Source organism: Lepidochelys kempii, chromosome 10, assembly GCF_965140285.1.
Source record: "Lepidochelys kempii isolate rLepKem1 chromosome 10, rLepKem1.hap1, whole genome shotgun sequence".
Classification (NCBI taxonomy): Eukaryota; Metazoa; Chordata; order Testudines; family Cheloniidae; genus Lepidochelys; species Lepidochelys kempii.
The window spans coordinates 5,587,760-5,606,795 of NC_136389.1; the positions used below are offsets into that span (position 1 = coordinate 5,587,760).

Genomic DNA, 19,036 nt, shown 5'->3' on the forward strand with positions numbered 1-19,036 from the left:
CAATTTACCACCCTTCACATTAGGGCAATTTTTTACGTACTTGAAGAATGTTATGTCTCCACTCAGTCTTCTTTTCTCCAGACTAAACAAACCCAATTTTTTCAATCTTTCCTCATAGGTCATGTTTTCTAGACTTTTCATCCTTTTTGCTGCTCTCCTCTGGACTTTCTCCAGTTTGCCCAAAAACCCTTCCGCTTGAACAGGGACCCCTTCAGATAAACTGTTTTTATTCAGAATGGATCCACAATGACAGAAAATTATACCTGCCCCAGAGCTGGTCAGTGGTCTATGAAATTAACTTGGTGGTTTCTGGCTCATTCCAAACCATCAGGAGAAGTGCCCTTATGAAAACACCACTCCTGCCACCACCATTTAGACCTGTAACTGGCTGGTGAGAATCTTCCCTTGAGCTGGTAGGGGGTAACGAAACCCTGCATAAAGCTGGTGAGTCTGTTCCGCTGACTGTGGCAGATGCAGGTCCCCCTAGGATATTACAGAGGCACAAGTGGCTCTCTGAGGCACTGGAACCAGAGATGTCATGAAGGGGAACCCCAAGGACAGCGAAGCTCCAGGAGGAAGCTCAAAGTGGGATTTCACTTGCAGAGCTGCCACAAAAGCCCAGCCCTCAAGGACTTGAGCATCTGGACGCTAACTGAGCGTGTGCGCGCCACTGAGAACAGGATAGTGACTCCATCCGTTCCCAAGAGCCTTCTTATTAGTCTCAGCTGAGAATCAACAGAGGATTAAAACTATCCAGAAAGCGGTTCCATCAGGTTACAGTTGAGGCACATTAGCCAGATGGTGCTGGAGAACCTTGCACGGTCAGTGCTGTACCTGCCTGGTGGATAAACAAAGGACTTCCTTCTTTGTCACGATCAGTCTGACCCCTTTCACCACCACCAACTCGATAAAACATGACATTTTAAAATTGAAGTCATCATTTCTGAATAAGAATAATAAAAAAAGGCAGAAGGATTACTACAACCCCACTAATGTCAAAACAGGTCTAATTTCCCAGGCTGCAGCAGCGATGGGATGTGCATTGCAACGTACTCCTTTCACCTTTTAAAGAGAAATAGCAAAATGCAAGCCTGTGCCCTGTGAAAGCTGCAGCATGTCTGTTTCACAGTTCATTGCCTGAAGTGAGGAGTGTTTTTAATAACTGTTACCTGACAGCCGTAAAGAGAGCAAAGAGCAAAACCTGTGGCAATACCAGTTGATCCCATTTGGCCTAACAGCTTGTTGTTATTTCCAACTATTGCCAGACTCTGGAGTTCTTTAAAATTCATAGGGACAGCCTGCAGTTTTCAAGGAGGCTACCAAAATCCATCCTAAGATGTCTCAAAAAAAGCACACTTCCTGCAGGGGAACAGCAACCGTCAGCATTTCCAAAGATCACTCCGGAAATTTTTCAGATAATTCTTTGAAGTAGATGCTACCAAAGTGTGGAACAGCTTTCAAAGCTCAGCAATATTTAATGTATTTCTACAGCAAAAGAAATGGATCACAATGTTGTTGTTTCAGCTATATTATAACAAAAATATTGTGGTTTTCCTGTACTCTCACAAAAGTAGTTTAAGATTTACATCTCATTCATCTTATTCAGAAATAGCATTTTATTCAAAAATGAAAAGAGAGATCCCACTGCGTACAAAGGACCTGATTAATCAGAGCAGGGTGTTTGTCCTTTCAGGAGATAATGCAGACACAGTCAACTTTTTTGGAAGAGCTGAGTTTCCTCTACGACCAATAAGGAAACTGGGAAAAATATTATTTAAGATGGACAATACAAGCTAAAACTATGCTGGCTGTCCTTAATAACTTTATGGAAGTAATCAGGTGTTTAAAAAATCCTAAATAATAAAACTAGATTTGGTCATAAAAATCCAACCCAGACCTGGAAAGCTTACCTAAAAGCAAGCATGTAAACCTCTCCAGCAAGTAGATAATAGAGGTGGAAAATAATATTTCTTCCCAGTTCTCCAGCTCTTCATAACACAAAGCATCATGCCTGATGATCCCTGCATATACCCTGTAGGCTGTTTCTAGTTCTATCTAGTTCCACTCTGCATTCCCTCTTCAAATCAAATCAAATAATTAACAAGTAAAGGAGGACTCAATCCATTCAAAGGTAAACAAAAGTTCTCTTCCTGTCAATTTTGAGGGGTAGTCGATAATACATATATAAGAAGAATGGCCTTTACACTAAATTATATAGATTTCATAAATTCTAGCTGTATGGTTTCTGTATTAAAGAGGATTTTATTGATCAGTGCCAGCCCTGGAACAAGACTCCTCTATTTATCTACAGAACCGGTACAGTACAGTGACAGGGCAGTTCAGGATACTTAGTACTTATACAGAAACGTGTCTGTTCTAAGTGCTGTATGGACATTCATTCCCCTGACCCCCCGTGAAGTATTATCTGCATTTCACCCCAGCAGGAAAACTGAGACAGAGGTGAAATTGCTTCCCTAATTCATACAAGCCACTGGCAAAGCTGGGTCTCCAGATTCCCAACCCCACATTCATTACTCCAGCCCACGCTCTTACTCTCGGTCTCAAACCTGGTTTAATCTTTGGCATTGTCGCAGTCAAAAAATGAGCTCACACCAACTGTGGTCATGTGACATGTCCAGGAGAAATTGCAGTTAGACCAACCCACATGCTTTCTTTACCTAATACAGGATCTCTCATTAAGTCAATTTCAACATAGACATTAGAGCAGTTTCCCCTTGCTTAAGGTATGTATAGAATATACGGAAGATTTCTTTAAGTCTGATAGGGGACTGAACAGTGCAGAAATTATTATAACTATAATATTCCTTTGTGTGTGAGAGACAGAGAAAGAGAAAGAGAATAATTTAAAAGCTACCTACCCACAAAATGCACTCATAAAGAATTACTGCAGATATTTTTTTCTGATTTACATTCACTTACCAAAGGAATACCTGCAAAATAAAATGGAAAAAAAAATTAAAATCTGGGCTAATCATTCTTATTGACCTTTGTCTCAAGTTACTTTTATTTCACATGGATTCGGATTTCAAAATGTCTATGGCAACGTGTCTGTACTAATGTAAACATTAAATACATAATGTAACAAATGCACGAACGGTGAATTTCTACTCACAGTGGCTAGAGATATGCAAGGTATAAATATTGAATGCTAGCCCAATCAGCTATTTTATTATTTATTTAGATTTAAAATAACTAAGATGCCTGTCCAAGGCTCTACGCACCCTAAAATGATCATACAAATATATACAATTAAATTAAACCTCAGCAGCTCTGAAATCAGGTCTATTAAAATTTGGCTAGCCAACCACCTCCCCTCCATCATCTAGGAAATACACCCTCAGCCTTCTCCGGAGACCCTCTCAAACAGGTGTCCTTTTGCAGCATGCCTGGAAAGTCCCCAAATTTGGTCTATTTCAGATCGGGCAGGGGGAGGAGGACAAGTTCTAGAGTCTCAGAGCCCTCCCAGAGGACGCACTGCCAGCTCTGTTTTATAACAAGGGGAACGAAGCTTGAGCGTCCATACTGACCGTGACACAAGAGTGCAGGAGGAGAGGCAGTTCCAGGCCACTTAGGGCTCGTGATTGTGTATTTTAAAAGAGAAGGTACATGAACTGGTGGAATAACCACAGCACAGAAAGCGAGGGACGTCCGAATTCTAGTCCCAACCTCCCGGGCCAATTCCCTCTATGACCTTCACTCCATGCCTCAATTTCACCGTATGTAAAATAGCAAGAAAAATTTATTAGTTAACCCAACAGACAAGACAGACACACATTTAAAGTGCTGGTCAGATAAATATTTTTATTCACTGGAAAAATATAGCGTCTTGCTCAAGAGTGGGGGAACATTTACATCCTGTCAAATCTAACTTATCAAGGTTGTCAGTTCTCCAGAATGAACCAAGATGATATTTATTATTATTCTGTCTGGGTTTAACGGAGGAACGAGCCACGGACAGGAATGAATGGTGATACTGTACTGCTCCCCGTGTCTTCAAAGATGCTCCGGGATGAAAGAAGATACTTGTCTTATTGTAGCGCCTATCAGATCCCATTGTGCAAGGTGTACAAACCCATAGTTAGAGACGGTCCCTGCCCAAAGAGTTTACACACCCAATAGATGAGAGAGACAGAAGCACGGACAGATCAAGGGACTCACCCAAGGTCACAGTCACGCCAGGAATACAACCAAGGTCTCCTGACTCCTTGTCCAGTGTCCTAGTCACTAGACCAGATTGCCTCTAAAAATACATAAGAATAAATGAATTCTCCTGCAAATCCTACCGACGTAACCAGGAGTTGAAGGTGCTCATTCTTCAGAATCAGCTACCAATACACATTTTTATGCCAACTTTCCAAGCTGCCTAGGGAATTTGCATGTTCTCATCTCACTAGTTATAACCCAAGTCCCTGCCATTTGATAACACCACAAAATAAGGGTCCAATACCACTGAACACCCCAAACTCCTGTTGATGTCAAGTGGGAGTTTTAGGTGCTGAAGGAGTGAAGTCTGTTTTTTAAGAGGAAAAGGCCATATAGGTCTAGTGCAATGGCTTTCAACCTCAAGAAGCAGGCTCTACCTTCTACAGTAGAACCTTACGAACGCACACAAAAAACTACTGGTCTTCCTGCCTTTCAGAAAACATGCTACAGGGAGGTCTTATATAGTATGCCCAAAGGGAGGCAGCGTGGGCCAGTGGATAGGGCACTGAACTCTGCCATCTACTTCCCATGCGACATCATAGAATATCAGGGTTGGAAGAGACCTCAGTTGGAAGAGACCTAGTCAGCTAGTCCAATCCCCTGCTCAAAGCAGGGCCAACCCCAACTAAATCATCCCAGCCAGGGCTTTGTCAAGCCGGGCCTTAAAAACCTCTAAGGATGGAGATTCCACCACCTCCCTAGGTAACCCATTCCAGTGCATCCCCACCCTCCTAGTGAAATAGTGTTTCCAAATATCCAACCTAGACCTCCCTCACTGCAACTTGAGACCATTGCTTCACGCAAGTCACTGTCACACATTTACCTTACTTGATAAGTTTATCTGGAAAAGGAAATATTATATATTACTGACATTTCTGTATTATTATTATTACAGAATGTGCTAGGTTATATTTACTAGCACTTTACAAAGCATGGTAAAATAGAAAACCAAAGTACAATTGATAAAATACACCTGCAAGGCTGCATTAGCTTTTTTTAAGGGCCTCTCCTCACTTTGTGCCTAACTTGCAAAATTCCGCAATCCACAGCGAGCAGCGGCCTAGTCAGAAGTGCAGATTAGTGAGGTTGTACTGTGTGGTTACTCTTTGATATTGTTTCCAAAACATCCTAAGCACTTTTCACACAAAGATGCAGCCAAGCTCCATTGACAGTATTAAAAACTTTACTATGCAACCATTGTTAGAGCCGAAAGCAGGGGTAGGCAACCTATGGCATGCGTGCCAAAGGCGGCACACGAGTTGATTTTCAGTGGCATTCACATGGCCTGAGTCCTGGCCACCGGTCCCGGGGGCTCCACTGCTGGCCTGGCGTACCGGCCGCCAGCCCCGCTCAGCCCGCTGCCGGCCCCGGGGGGCTCTGCTGTCGACCTGGGGTTCCGGTCTCCGGCCCGGGGCTCTGCTCCCGCCCCCAGGTGTGGCCCACTGGCCCCAGCCTGGGGCAATGAGGGGTGCAGACAGGGGCAAGAAGGGGCACAGCTCAGCACCCCCACCTTAAAAATTGTTCCAGAGCCACTGTACTGGGATATTTTTAAGTCTTGATTTGCTGCTTCCATCACTATGACGCCACGTGGACCAGCGCGCTGCGTTTGACGTTGAGATTAGAATGTACCTGCAAGAACGGGAATCAGAATTTTCTGACAGATTTCAAGATTTCCAGCAATTTGGCCCAAGGCTTTCTTTTCTAATTAAACCTGAAAAGTTCAGCGAAAGCAACTTGGATTTGTCTCTATTTCAGTAGATGGATGCTGAAGATTTCGAAATGCAGCTCATTCAGTTAAAAAGCTCAGAATTGTGGGCATCAAAGTTTGGAGATCTGCAGAGTGCACTTGAAGCTACCGAGAGAGATCATGGGACCTCTATTCTGACCGGCTGGATGTCCCTGCCAGTGAAATGTAACTGTTTGAAGAAAATTCCATTTGCAATGCTTTCAGCATTTGGATCCACATCCCTGTGTGAACAGGTATTTTCACACATGAAATCTGTCCTCTGTCCCTCTTGGAGCCAGTTAACAATTGATCACTCAGAAGCCTGTGTGCAGCTTAAAGTATCTAAATACGTGCCAGACATTGGAAAACTCAGCAAGGGCAAGGATCACACTAAACTGATAAGATCTGCATTTTAATTTAATTTTAAATGAAGCTTCTTAAACATTTTTAAAATCTTATTTACTTTACATTAGTTATATATTATAGACTTATAGAAAGAGACCTTCTAAAAACGTTAAAATGTATTACTGGCAAGCAAAACCTTAAATTAGAGTGAATAAATGAAGACTCGGCACACCACTTCTGAAAGGTTGCCAACCCCTGGCCTAAAGGATATTGCTGTAGTGCTGAAAAGCCAATGTTCACTTTCACAGGTGGATTATTTACCCACATCTTTGATTTTTTTTTTTAAACAAACAACAGGAGTACATCCAATACACCAGCTGCTACTGGATGCGTGATTTGAATGGTGCTAATTACAGCCAATTGGAAACCAGAGTTTCCATTCTGCAGGAAATTGCAACATTTTGAAATCTGTACTCAACTCAAATCAGAACAAAAGCCAAAATTAAGTAAGCTTCCTGTGGAATGAAAATTCCCAACTAATTTCAATTTGGAACCATTAAAACATTTTGTTTCGATAACGTAAAAAACATCTTCTTTTGATTCATTATTGTCTTTTATTTGGTAATACATTAAAATGAACATTTGACTGTATTAAAGTCAAAATGAATCATTTTGACCTTACCAAAACAAAAAAGCTGAAACAGTTCAATCATTCATTTCAACTTTTTCCCCATCAAAAATTTCCTCAAAAATCGACATATTCCCATGAAACATTTCAATGAAACTATTTTCTGATAGAAAAAATGCTTTGAGGGAACTAGCTTGAGTGGCTCTGACACGAGTCTGTCTCCTGGCACTGGGAGACATGTGCCCAGCTGCAGTGTATACATACCCAATTGGACAAGAAATGTGGGTAAATGTTTGCAGGAACATAGTCTATACTCAGTCCTGCTTTCAGGATCAGGCCCAAAAACATGCTTTCTTCTGCGCTTTACAATCCCATATAGGCACAATTAACACTATGTGTAATGTACCACATGCCATTTTTTTAAAGACAAAAAAATTAGAAAAGTTTAAAAAAACTACTTAGTGTGCTACTTACTGGAGAGCATCCTACCGTAATGTTTGTGCAAATGTTTGCACGCTCTCTCTCTCTCTCTCACACACACACACACACAGACATACACACACTTACTTCCAACAGTTATAAAATCAATCAACCCAAGTATTTTATTGCATATTTAAACAACAATTTCACACAGGGCTACTGTTGCATAGAAGCCATTATTTTCAAAAGCGCAATAAGTTTTAACATTCTTAATAAAAGTGGCTCTTTATAAAAGATATCTGTCATTAAGGGCACCTCCACTTCACTGCTCTCCACCACAGTTGTGGTGCAGTTAAATATAAACTTGTACGAATTATTCTTTTTTCCTTGGCAGACGTAAAGAACCCCCTGAGGCCCATTCCAAAAAACACACAATCAGGAATTAATAAAAAATTGTATTCTTTTCAACCACATTAAGTTTTCTGACGTGTGTCTGTTGCTGATTACATCAATCTCGGCTCCATAACTTGTCATGTGATGACAAGCAAACACTTGTGAATTTATTTCTCTGAAGAAGCTCGTGATACAAATGCCAAGGAAACCAAACTGAACGGCTCACTATGAGTACATAAACACAGCAGGGTCTCTTATGGAGATTTTCAAGGCACAGATGACAGGAAGGTGCCTAATGCCCATTGACTCTGAAGAGGAGTTAGGGGCTTAGCTGCCATTTTTGCTTTTGAAAACTTCTCCTCCTTACCAACACACAGTAAATAGGACTAATTTTTAAATAGTTCTTTCTCTCCCCATAGCCTCCCTTAGAATTTGGCAGAAACGTTTAATAAAAACAGATTACAGAGAGAGAGAGTTAAGTAAAAGTGTGGGTTTGGTTTTGCAAATTGCAACAGTGAATCATTTTGGGTCTGCAGATTGTCAGAACTGGGAATTTCACAAACTCAACATACTATTTTCAGTCCATGGTGTATGAATTACATAAATCACATTATATTTCTGTTCCCTAACTGGATGAATTATGTCATTAGCCAACACAATATGAATTACATATTTAAATGCAAAATGGTAAATTGTGACTTTTACAATTCAATATACAATCAAAATTCACTTTTAAGCAAATATTTGAGCTAAAATTGTGCTGATTAAGTTTCAGTGCTGCAATATGCACGGAACGCAAAAATGAAAGGGTCGTGAACATGTTTTTAATTAAATTTGCTTCAGATGAAAACATTCATAAAAAAAAACATTCCACTATTTATACATATGTTGTTGCTAGAATTCAATGAACTTGGAAATGTAACATTTTCCATACAAAACAAATTATTTGGATAGCTAATTGGAAATTGCTCAGACTTTCAATTTTTATTTATTTATTTATTTATTTGGTTTAAATATATAAACCTGACTAACCTAAGACCTTCCCAGTGATGGTGACCTTCAGTAATGGAAGCACTGAAGGAAGGAAGTGTAGTTTCAGGAATGGGTTTGAGGTTCCCAAAGCATTTTATTGGAAATGAATGATTATGCAGCAAACATCGCCTGTCCCCATTCTGTAAAGGTACTCTGCTTCTACGTGGTACCACTCAGTAGTTACCACTCACTGCTATTAGCATCAGACCCCTTACCATCTAATTAGAAAGTGAGGCAATCTGAAATATTGTCATCCAAAACAAGGTATATTATATGTCCTCCACCTTCTCCTGGGCACAAAGCCACGCAGAAGACTTCTGGAACACCAATATGAAGAATCCGGCGAATTTATGTATTGATGGCCCTGTGGCCACCTTTCTCAATAAAAGGAAACATGACTTCTCTGCTCCTTAGGACTCGACTTTGATGCTTAACAGAAGGAAGAATATTTCCTGAATTTAATTTTGAGAATGGGTGCAGTTGGGTCTGAATTTAAAAAAATGGCCGGACAGGGTTCCAGGAGAGAAATCTCCCAATGTCAAAAAAGGGCCTGATTGGAGAGGGCAGCAATTGGGAGGTCTATTTTAACGGATCAGACGTACAACAAATCCTCCTGCACAGGTTCAGTTTGTCCCCATAATCCTGTTTCAGAGGTGAAATGATAGCAGGTACAGAGATTGCTCCAGAGACATTTCCAGTGGCGAGCCCTTGTCTCCCTTCCCCCACGTGGGCCTCGTCTGGGGATCTCAAAGAAGGAGCTGGCCTGGGGCTTACGGCGTCCATGCTGTGTCCAAGGCCCTCCATCCGTAGCCCAAGCTGCTTGCCCGTGGAGCCGGTTTCTCCATCCCGTCCGGCTGCTTTCCTGCCCAGTGGGCGGGACTGAGGAAACCGCACGCAAACTGGGCTGGAGAAGAGGAGGGGCACTAAACTCTGCCCACGGAGACTGCCAAGCTCCCCAGTGAACCACTCTGTCAGACCTCTCTTTTTGCCTCTGCTGGAAGCTGGCCTAGCACACCCTGACCACAGCAGGAGCAGCAGCTGGCTGCAAATGCCTCCACAGGGGAAGCAGAGCTGAGGGCACAGTCTCCCCAAAAGGCAAATGCAGCCATCTGGGAATTAGACAGATATTTGACTGAGCAGAAACCTCTGTCAGAGCTTTGAAATAAAAGCTGGAGTTTCCTTCTGAAAAGCGTGGCAGCAGGGAAGGCTGGCTGGTCTACCTGCCGCCAGGGAGGCAGCTAAAACTGCAGGCTACATCAGGGGACAGAGTGTTCCCCACTAGCAGTGACAAACAGACAGACAGTTCTGGCCACAAGCAAGGTGAAGTACCCATTCCAATGGATCAGTGAACTGTAGTATGATGAATACTGTATATCATAAGCTCACTATTAGCTTGAGCTCCCCGCACTGTATCAATCCGTTTGTCTCTTCTCAAACTTAGACTGTCAGCTCTTTGAGGCAGGGACTCTGTTTTCACTGCGTGTGCATGTATAATACCAAGCGCAATGGGGCCCCACTCCCATAGTGGGGTCTTTACACATTATTGGGGAAAAAAAAATAATAATTAAAGTAACCTCAAGTTACACATTTGGAAGCCACAACAGCCGACAATCCATCAACGCGATACAACGGAAACACTCTGGTTCTCCATTAATTTAGGATACATCATTAAGTCAAAAGCATGGGGTAAGTAACATCTTTGAGAGCTGGTTTCAGTTGTTGCCAAGCCTTAGTATTCCACAGCGGTCGTGGGGGGGAAGGAAATAAGCTAGAATGGTAATAAAGTGAAACCACTTGTCTTGGTTTCTGGATTCATTTTATTGTGGTCACAGAGCTCTAAAAGCTGGGATACTGAGCTCTGTAATCACAACATCCACATTTAAATGAAGACCTGTATTTTAGAAAATGAGCTCGAAAATTAAAGTTTGTTCCTCTCTTTCTCATGGTGGCGGAAAAGGTACTGACAAGGGAGAGTTAAAAGGGATTGGAAAGAAGAGGGACTCCACAAAGCCTTCTGGCAAACTCAGAAATGCCACCTAATGGAGCAGTGCTGGCTATTTAATCAATTATATGAAATTGCTAAATGATAGGGCATTTTCACAAAGTTCTCTGCACGGTGTAACAACTATCAGTTCCCATAGTCACTGAAAGGGGCAATGTACCATTTGATTGTCCCCTTGCAAAGCAGGCTACAAGGCTTGGTTAAAAGTCAACCAAAAATTGAATTACCTAACTGAAAGCTGGTCCGAGCCAAGGCTTCTGTCTATGCTCATTTCCAAAACTAAAAGTTGTTATGGGACCTGGCTTAGGCAGCTACAGGAGTAGCCAAATTCAAATGAAGTCAGCTTTGGTTAGACTGTTCCGGTGCCAAAACCAGTCACTGAAATGGCAGCCCGTGGAATCCTGCTTGAAGCTGCTCCTTAAATTGGACTATGAATCAAAAGCAGAAAACGTGACACCGGCGCAGGAAGCAAAGAGGGAGAACGAAAGGAAGTACTGCAAACTTTTCCCCACTCTGGGTTGGATCTGACTCCTGCTGAAATCAATAGGAGCCTTGCCACTGACTTCAATGGGAGCTGGATCGGGCTGCCCTACTTTTATGGAAATCACTGTGCTGATTGAGAGAGAGAGAACTCAAAGTAAAAAATTGTGCACAGCAAGTGAAAACGGATATTTGGTGGAAAAAAAACAAAAAGGTTGCCGGTTTAAATAAGCTGAAGCCCTGGAACAAAAGGTCGGTTCTATTAGAGTATTTTTGGGCGTATCTGTGCACATGCACAGACACATGGTCAGGGAAGACAGAGATGACAGAAACATTGGAGTTCAGCTTTCATATAGAAAATAGTAGTCGGAAAGTTTCATATACCACCTGTTGACACCCTGCTTGGCAGATGTATTCTGCCTGCCTGGCTGTCAGTTCCTTGTTTTATTCTCAAATAAAGTCTTCCTTGAACCTCCAGAATTTATGTAAAGTCATATAGAATTTCACAGAACAACCTTCTTATGGTTTTGTTTTTAACAATCCTACAGACAGAATATAATTCCCTGCTAAATACAAGCCTACAGAAAGGCTATCATTTTCTACCACGTTCTGTAGGTTTTACGGTAGTTTCTATATGACCCTTTTGGTTTCTTCCACATTAAAGTTCTATAAGACTCCAATTCCTTATTCTGAAAGTACTATATGTTTCCATATGCCTTCTGCTATTGATTACAGGGGCACGTCCCATGGGGCCTGAATCTACTCATTCTCAGAGAGAGAACTTCCATTTATTCAAATATTTCTGAAGCGCTCATCAAACAACATGTCTTGACCCTGCAAATATTTACTCTTATGAGTAGTGCCAGGTTAGCTAATGAGCTTACTTTCAGTAGTAAGAGTTTCCAGAATCAGGCCCTTAAAGAAATTAGCGAATACAAAGATTCTGTAGAGGGCTTGGACACTTCCCTATCCCCTGATTGCTTTTAATCTGTACCAATCAGAGCATTAACCTTCTTTCCAACCACAAGCCATCAGGCAGCTCCAAAAAGTTAGATTAGTTAAGCAAGATGAACATATGCTGGGCTGCACTGTCTGCATGAAGGTATTTGGCAAGTTACAACTTTTTAAAAGCATTCATTAAAAACATTATTCATTCTTTTCTTAAGTCGTTCAGCTGTGGAATCAATATCCAAACCAACAGCTGAAAATTAGATGTGGCACATAATACAAAATTAAAAATATTCATCTGGTAGTACCACAGGGCTCTGCCAGAGACACTAAAGACCACACAACCTTCGCATTAACCATGCAATCTTCTGATAAGTTTCTTTGACTGTAAACACACTCTGAGAGAGACAGTGTGTATTTCCATGTGTGGATAGATTTTAGAACATTGTAAATGCCACAAAAATCTATATGATAAAAGCCACTCCTTCCCTGATGTGTGACCCCCTACCAACACCACTCCCTTTTGTTAATGATCTATTCATTCTTTTCATCAGATTAAATTTAAAATAAAAGGGGTGCAAAAAAATCGTGTTTTTCACTAACACTGCCTTTGAGATCAGTGCATCAAGTTACAGGAAGTTATTTTCTTGTGCTTTTTACGAAGCTAAGCAACTGATACACATCACCAACTTCCTCTGTGTTTTCTTAATATTACAGAGACAACTTGCATTGGTCCAATAAAAGATATTACCTCACCCACCTTGTCTCTAATATTCTGGGACAACAGCACTTCTTAATATTAGGCAGCCAAGAGATTTGACATTTAGGTATGAAGTGCTAAGGATTAAGACAGCATGATAAAATGGCCATAAGCTCAAATTTTCAAACAGGTGACTGGGGAAGCTTATATGTAAACATATACAGTACTCGTTGCTGTCAGGAGCATCACGGTGTCACACTGGGAGGACCAACTGCACCAATGCAGCTGCAGTTCTCAGTATCTGATGCAGTCACACCAGTAATTGGAACGTCTGGAGCGCTTTTATGTATGGACACAAAGTATTTTTACAGGCATTCCAGGTATCTAAACAGTCCTTGGAAATGCCAGAGTTTCCTAGCATAGATATTGACATAGTACCCTGTATAAAGATAAGTGCTATGCAACAGAAGATATCCAGAATACTTACTAACTGATGAGTCAGTGATTTTTTTAAACAGATTTTTGCTTACTCTTACACCAACACAACCTTTAAGATATAAGAACATCCCTACTGGGTCAGACCAAAGGTCCATTTAGCCCAGTATCCTGTCTTCTGACAGCAGACAATGCCATGTGCCCCAGAGGGAATGAACAGAACAGGTCATCACCAAGTGATCCATCCCCTGTCGCCCATTCCCAGCTTCTGGCAAACAGAGGCTAAGGACACCAGCCCTGTCCATTCCGGCTAATAGCCATTGATGGACCTATCCTCCGTGAATTTATCTAGCTCTTTTTTGAACCATGTTATAGTCTTGGCCTTCACAACCTCCTCTGGCAAAGAGTTCCACAGGTTGACTGTGCGTTGTGTGAAGAAATACTTCCCTTTGTTTTAAACCTGCTGCCTATTAATTTCATTTGGTGACCCGAAAGGTAATTTTAATTTAAGTGAAGCCTAAACTATCTATTTTACCAACAAATACCACAAATCAAAGGAAGAGAAGAATTTCATTTAAGACATTTTTAGATTAAAAAATTGCAGGTTCACACAAACATTGATGTTTTTATACAGTATTAACGCTTCAGCCCTCTGAAACGGACACTAATCCCTCTAAAACCAATGGCCCTAGCAGAATTATTATAATTTCCTGGAGTATCATACAATAACATGAGAGGCACAGGCACATATGTTTTTTTAAATATTTGTATTTAAATAGACAAATTGAATTTGTTATGGACCTGATAATAGGTGTATTGACTCTAGCACCTTGTGCCTGGTAGTAGCCAATAACTAGACCTAATGCAAACTTAAATCTAACAGAAGGCCAAGAAAAAGCAACAAGGCTCCTTGATAACTGCAAAAAATAAAAAAAAAGGAGGTGGGGGGAATGAAATTCTCTTTGATCCCTGCGACCAACAGTTTTCACCATACAGCATGACATTTGAGAACTCTTCTCCTACCAACAAAAGCTCTTTCAGTCCTGAGCAAATCTGGTCCAACTTCACAGACTAGCTCACACTATGGACGAATTTGCCCCATTCATAAATGTCACTTCTACCTGTTTTTTTCAAACCATTTCACCATCATCGAATAAACAGGGATTTTCGAAGGATCTGAAGGGTGCTGGGTGCCTAAATCCCATTGACTTTTAATAGAAGTTGGGTTCCTAACCCTTTAGGAACTTTTGAAAATCGCAACTTACATTATTTACAAACAGCTAATTGCCTAGTCTTCTTATTCTATTAAATGTTACTTACTGCCTCAAAACAAAACAAAGGGAGGGGGGAATCATTCTCTTTACTTAGAAATTCCCAACACTTAAAGATCTAAAATTCAAAGGCATCCATGGGATTATCTTTTTGTCGTAGGGCACCAGCACCTATCAGGATTGAAGTCCCACTGTGCTGTGCAAACATATAAATAAGCAACCCTCCCTTTTTAAAGGACGGTTGATTATACCAAAATGACAGGAGTGGGGAGGGGAAAACTTGACATTTTGGGGAAAATATTAAATGATTCAGGACTGACATCAGCCGTCGTTACATTTTTATCTTTCAAATGCAAACATGTTTTTCATTAGTATCATTAGCTCCCAATTGTATTGCGAAGCAATAGCGTCACATGGTAATAATCTTTGTTTCATTAGTATGTCATACCAAGTGCTCACAACATTCTTTGAAACTGATATGCTCGCTCTTTTCTGTATGAGTAGGAAGTGCCAAAACCAGCTTCCTCTACAGGAAGGATGACCCCCTGAGATCCTTTAACTTTCGGTTTAAGTTTCTAGAGATAATCCTTTTTTTTTTTTTTTAGGGGAGAGGAGAAAGGGGGATGTCAAGCAGCAATCCTTAATAACAAAGAAATTCCTGAGGTGTATTGCCAAAGCAAAGAGCAGATAAAAGAATAAGATTCAACTTTTGTTGTTGTTGTTGTTGGGATACTTTTGAGAGCTAGAAAAACAGACAGAGCCAAGCTGTAATAAAGCTTACTTAAAAAAATTTAAGGCCCCTAACAAGATTCAAATAATTTCAAATACAGTTGTCAAAATAACATGTTGCTTTTAATTAAACTTTAAATTCAGCAAAATCCCTCGGCAAGAACACTTTGTAAAAGCACATACAAAAGTTACACACCGTATTAATCATCTGCATTTCTTGAGTATTTTTTTATGAGGGCCCAAAAGTGCTTTACTAATATGAAGGTGCCCAGTGCTCCTGTGAGACAGGTAAGCATTCTTACCTCCACTTGGCAAAAGGGTAAATTGAGGCACAGGTGGATGAAATGTTTTGTCCAAGTTCAAAACAAGTCATTGGACAAACACACACCTCCCACCTCTGCAGTGAAAGTGTCTTCCCGAATGTAAAAGATGGTCAGTGCATAAGAGTCAAGGTGTGAGGATTCTTTTCCCACTTCTACCATTGATTTCCTGCATGGCTCACGAACTCTCAGGACTTGTCTACATGGGGAACACGCAGGAAAGGGTTAAGCAACAGTGAACGAAGGCCACTTCACTTCTGAATGAGCATCCACACAGGGGATTAATGCACTTTGACTTCACATCTTTAATTAATTTACCAACTTTCTGAGCGGCACCATGAAGATTTGCCCTCAGTGCCTCAGGCTTCCCATTGATCGAATAAACAGGGGCATAATATTTAGGGAATGTTAAGAGGCTATGTTTTATGCCTTGCAGAACTCTGAGATCCTCAAATGAAAGGAAATATAAAAATCCACAGTATTGTTTCACACTTTGTACAACGCCATTTCTCTGCTTTCACCTAAAATGCATTCCTTTTTTTGTTTCAGTTTTCAACCAAACACACAGTCTCCTTCTCCTAACAGACTCTGTCAAGAAGTCACATTTAAAAGAACAGTTTTCAACCCCTCCCTCAGCCTTCCTTTAATTCTCTCCATCCCTGTCTCAGAGCGTACAGCAGAAACCCGGATTAATTTAGAGATGGTGCTACTGTGTTTAATGATGCAGCTGCAGACCTCACGTTCGAAGACTGTATGACCACAGTTGTAACTGGAAACTTCATTTTCCCCAGGAGTCAACGACTGAGAAGAGAAGCTACATTTTTCTGCACATCCTTTTAATTTTGCTCATGTTTGGTTTTGATCTCCAATACAAAGGAGGTCTCGTTCCCACTACCTGATCAAAGAGACAAGATAAAATAATCTAATCATTCAGTTTTATAATCCTAAACAGTGCTGAAGTCTCATCTTGATTTATCTCACTCTCAACTCTATAGCACATTGGCTTGCTTATTACATTTACATTTTTATTTTATTCAGAATAAGCTCTGAGGCAAATAAATGGAGCTGTTGTATTAATTAAGAGCACACTTGACAGAGTATCACACCTGTTTAATAAAATCTTCAGATGTTGTATCCCATAGCAGACAAACATGAAAAGGTAACGTTAGCACAAAATCTGTGTCTGCAATTCATCCCCTCCAGATAGTAAAAGGGAAAAAGTGTAATTAATCTTCACAAATGGAATACTGTATGTACAAACAGGAACACTGTCATTTACACAGAAACAGTTTGGATTGGTCAGAGTTTCTGTTAAAAGGGTGGTGTCCCAATTACTATAAAGCCTCATTTATGGAGATCCCACAGGTGTAACAAAGGTTCATCAAGCGGCCCATTGCTGGTTATTGCTCTGCAATGCCAAGCAGAGACGTAGAGGCATTTCTCAGCACGAACAGGTACATGGAATAACCCGGGTACTATAGGTATGTCAGATCCCAGGCAAAATTGCTTTATGGAAAACAGACCTGGTCATAGAATCATAGAATCATAGAATATCAGGGTTGGAAGGGACCCCAGAAGGTCATCTAGTCCAACCCCCTGCTCAAAGCAGGACCAATTCCCAGTTAAATCATCCCAGCCAGGGCTTTGTCAAGCCTGACCTTAAAAACCTCTAAGGAAGGAGATTCTACCACCTCCCTAGGTAACGCATTCCAGTGTTTCACCACCCTCTTAGTGAAAAAGTTTTTCCTAATATCCAATCTAAACCTCCCCCACTGCAACTTGAGACCATTACTCCTCGTTCTGTCATCTGCTACCATTGAGAACAGTCTAGAGCCATCCTCTTTGGAACCCCCTTTCAGGTAGTTGAAAGCAGCTATCAAATCCCCCCTCATTCTTCTCTTCTGCAGGCTAAACAATCCCAGCTCCCTCAGCCTCTCCTCATAACTCATGTGTTCCAGTCCCCTAATCATTTTTGTTGCCCTTCGCTGGACTCTCTCCAATTTATCCACATCCTTCTTGAAGTGTGGGGCCCAAAACTGGACACAGTACTCCAGATGAGGCCTCACCAATGTCGAATAGAGGGGAACGATCACGTCCCTCGATCTGCTCGCTATGCCCCTACTTATACATCCCAAAATGCCATTGGCCTTCTTGGCAACAAGGGCACACTGCTGACTCATATCCAGCTTCTCGTCCACTGTCACCCCTAGGTCCTTTTCTGCAGAACTGCTGCCTAGCCATTCGGTCCCTAGTCTGTAGCTGTGCATTGGGTTCTTCCGTCCTAAGTGCAGGACCCTGCACTTATCCTTATTGAACCTCATCAGATTCCTTTTGGCCCAATCTTCCAATTGGTCTAGGTCCTTCTGTATCCTATCCCTCCCCTCCAGCGTATCTACCACTCCTCCCAGTTTAGTATCATCCGCAAATTTGCTGAGAGTGCAATCCACACCATCCTCCAGATCATTTATGAAGATATTGAATAAAACCGGCCCCAGGACCGACCCCTGGGGCACTCCACTTGATACCGGCTGCCAACTAGACATGGAGCCATTGATCACTACCCGTTGAGCCCGACAATTTAGCCAGCTTTCTACCCACCTTATGGTGCATTCATCCAGCCCATACTTCCTTAACTTGCTGACAAGAATACTATGGGAGACCGTGTCAAAAGCTTTGCTAAAGTCAAGAAACAATACATCCACTGCTTTCCCTTCATCCACAGAACCAGTAATCTCATCATAAAAGGCGATTAGATTAGTCAGGCATGACCTTCCCTTGGTGAATCCATGCTGGCTGTTCCTGATCACTTTCCTCTCATGCAAGTGCTTCAGGATTGATTCTTTGAGGACCTGCTCCATGATTTTTCCAGGGACTGAGGTGAGGCTGACTGGCCTGTAGTTCCCAGGATCTTCTTTCTTCCCTTTTTTAAAGATTGGCACTACATTAGCCTTTTTCCAGTCATCCGGGACTTCCCCGGTTCGCCACGAGTTTTCAAAGATAATGGCCAGTGGCTCTGCAATCACAGCCGCCAATTCCTTCAGCACTCTCGGATGCAACTCGTCCGGCCCCATGGACTTGTGCACGTCCAGCTTTTCTAAATAGTCCCTAACCGCCTCTATCTCCACAGAGGGCTGGCCATCTCTTCCGCATTTTGTGATGCCCAGCGCAGCAGTCTGGGAGCTGACCTTGTTAGTGAAAACAGAGGCAAAAAAAGCATTGAGTACATTAGCTTTTTCCACATCCTCTGTCACTAGGTTGCCTCCCTCATTCAGTAAGGGGCCCACACATTCCTTGGCTTTCTTCTTGTTGCCAACATACCTGAAGAAACCCTTCTTGTTACTCTTGACATCTCTGGCTAGCTGCAGCTCCAGGTGCGATTTGGC

General features: G+C 41.7%; 1 protein-coding gene across 2 annotated transcripts in view; it reads right to left on the reverse strand.

The window, feature by feature from the left end:
- The window catches only part of LMF1 (lipase maturation factor 1), a 349,536-nt gene that overhangs the window by 299,079 nt on the left and 31,421 nt on the right, over nt 1-19,036 (reverse strand). Inside the window, exon 3 of one of the 2 annotated variants that reach the window (XM_073361771.2) lies at nt 2,941-2,951. The exons of the other annotated variant lie outside the window; for it this stretch is intronic. Within the exon in view, the coding sequence (XP_073217872.1) occupies nt 2,941-2,951 (11 nt within the window). The remainder of the gene's footprint in view (nt 1-2,940; nt 2,952-19,036) is intronic. 2 annotated transcript variants of the gene reach the window in all.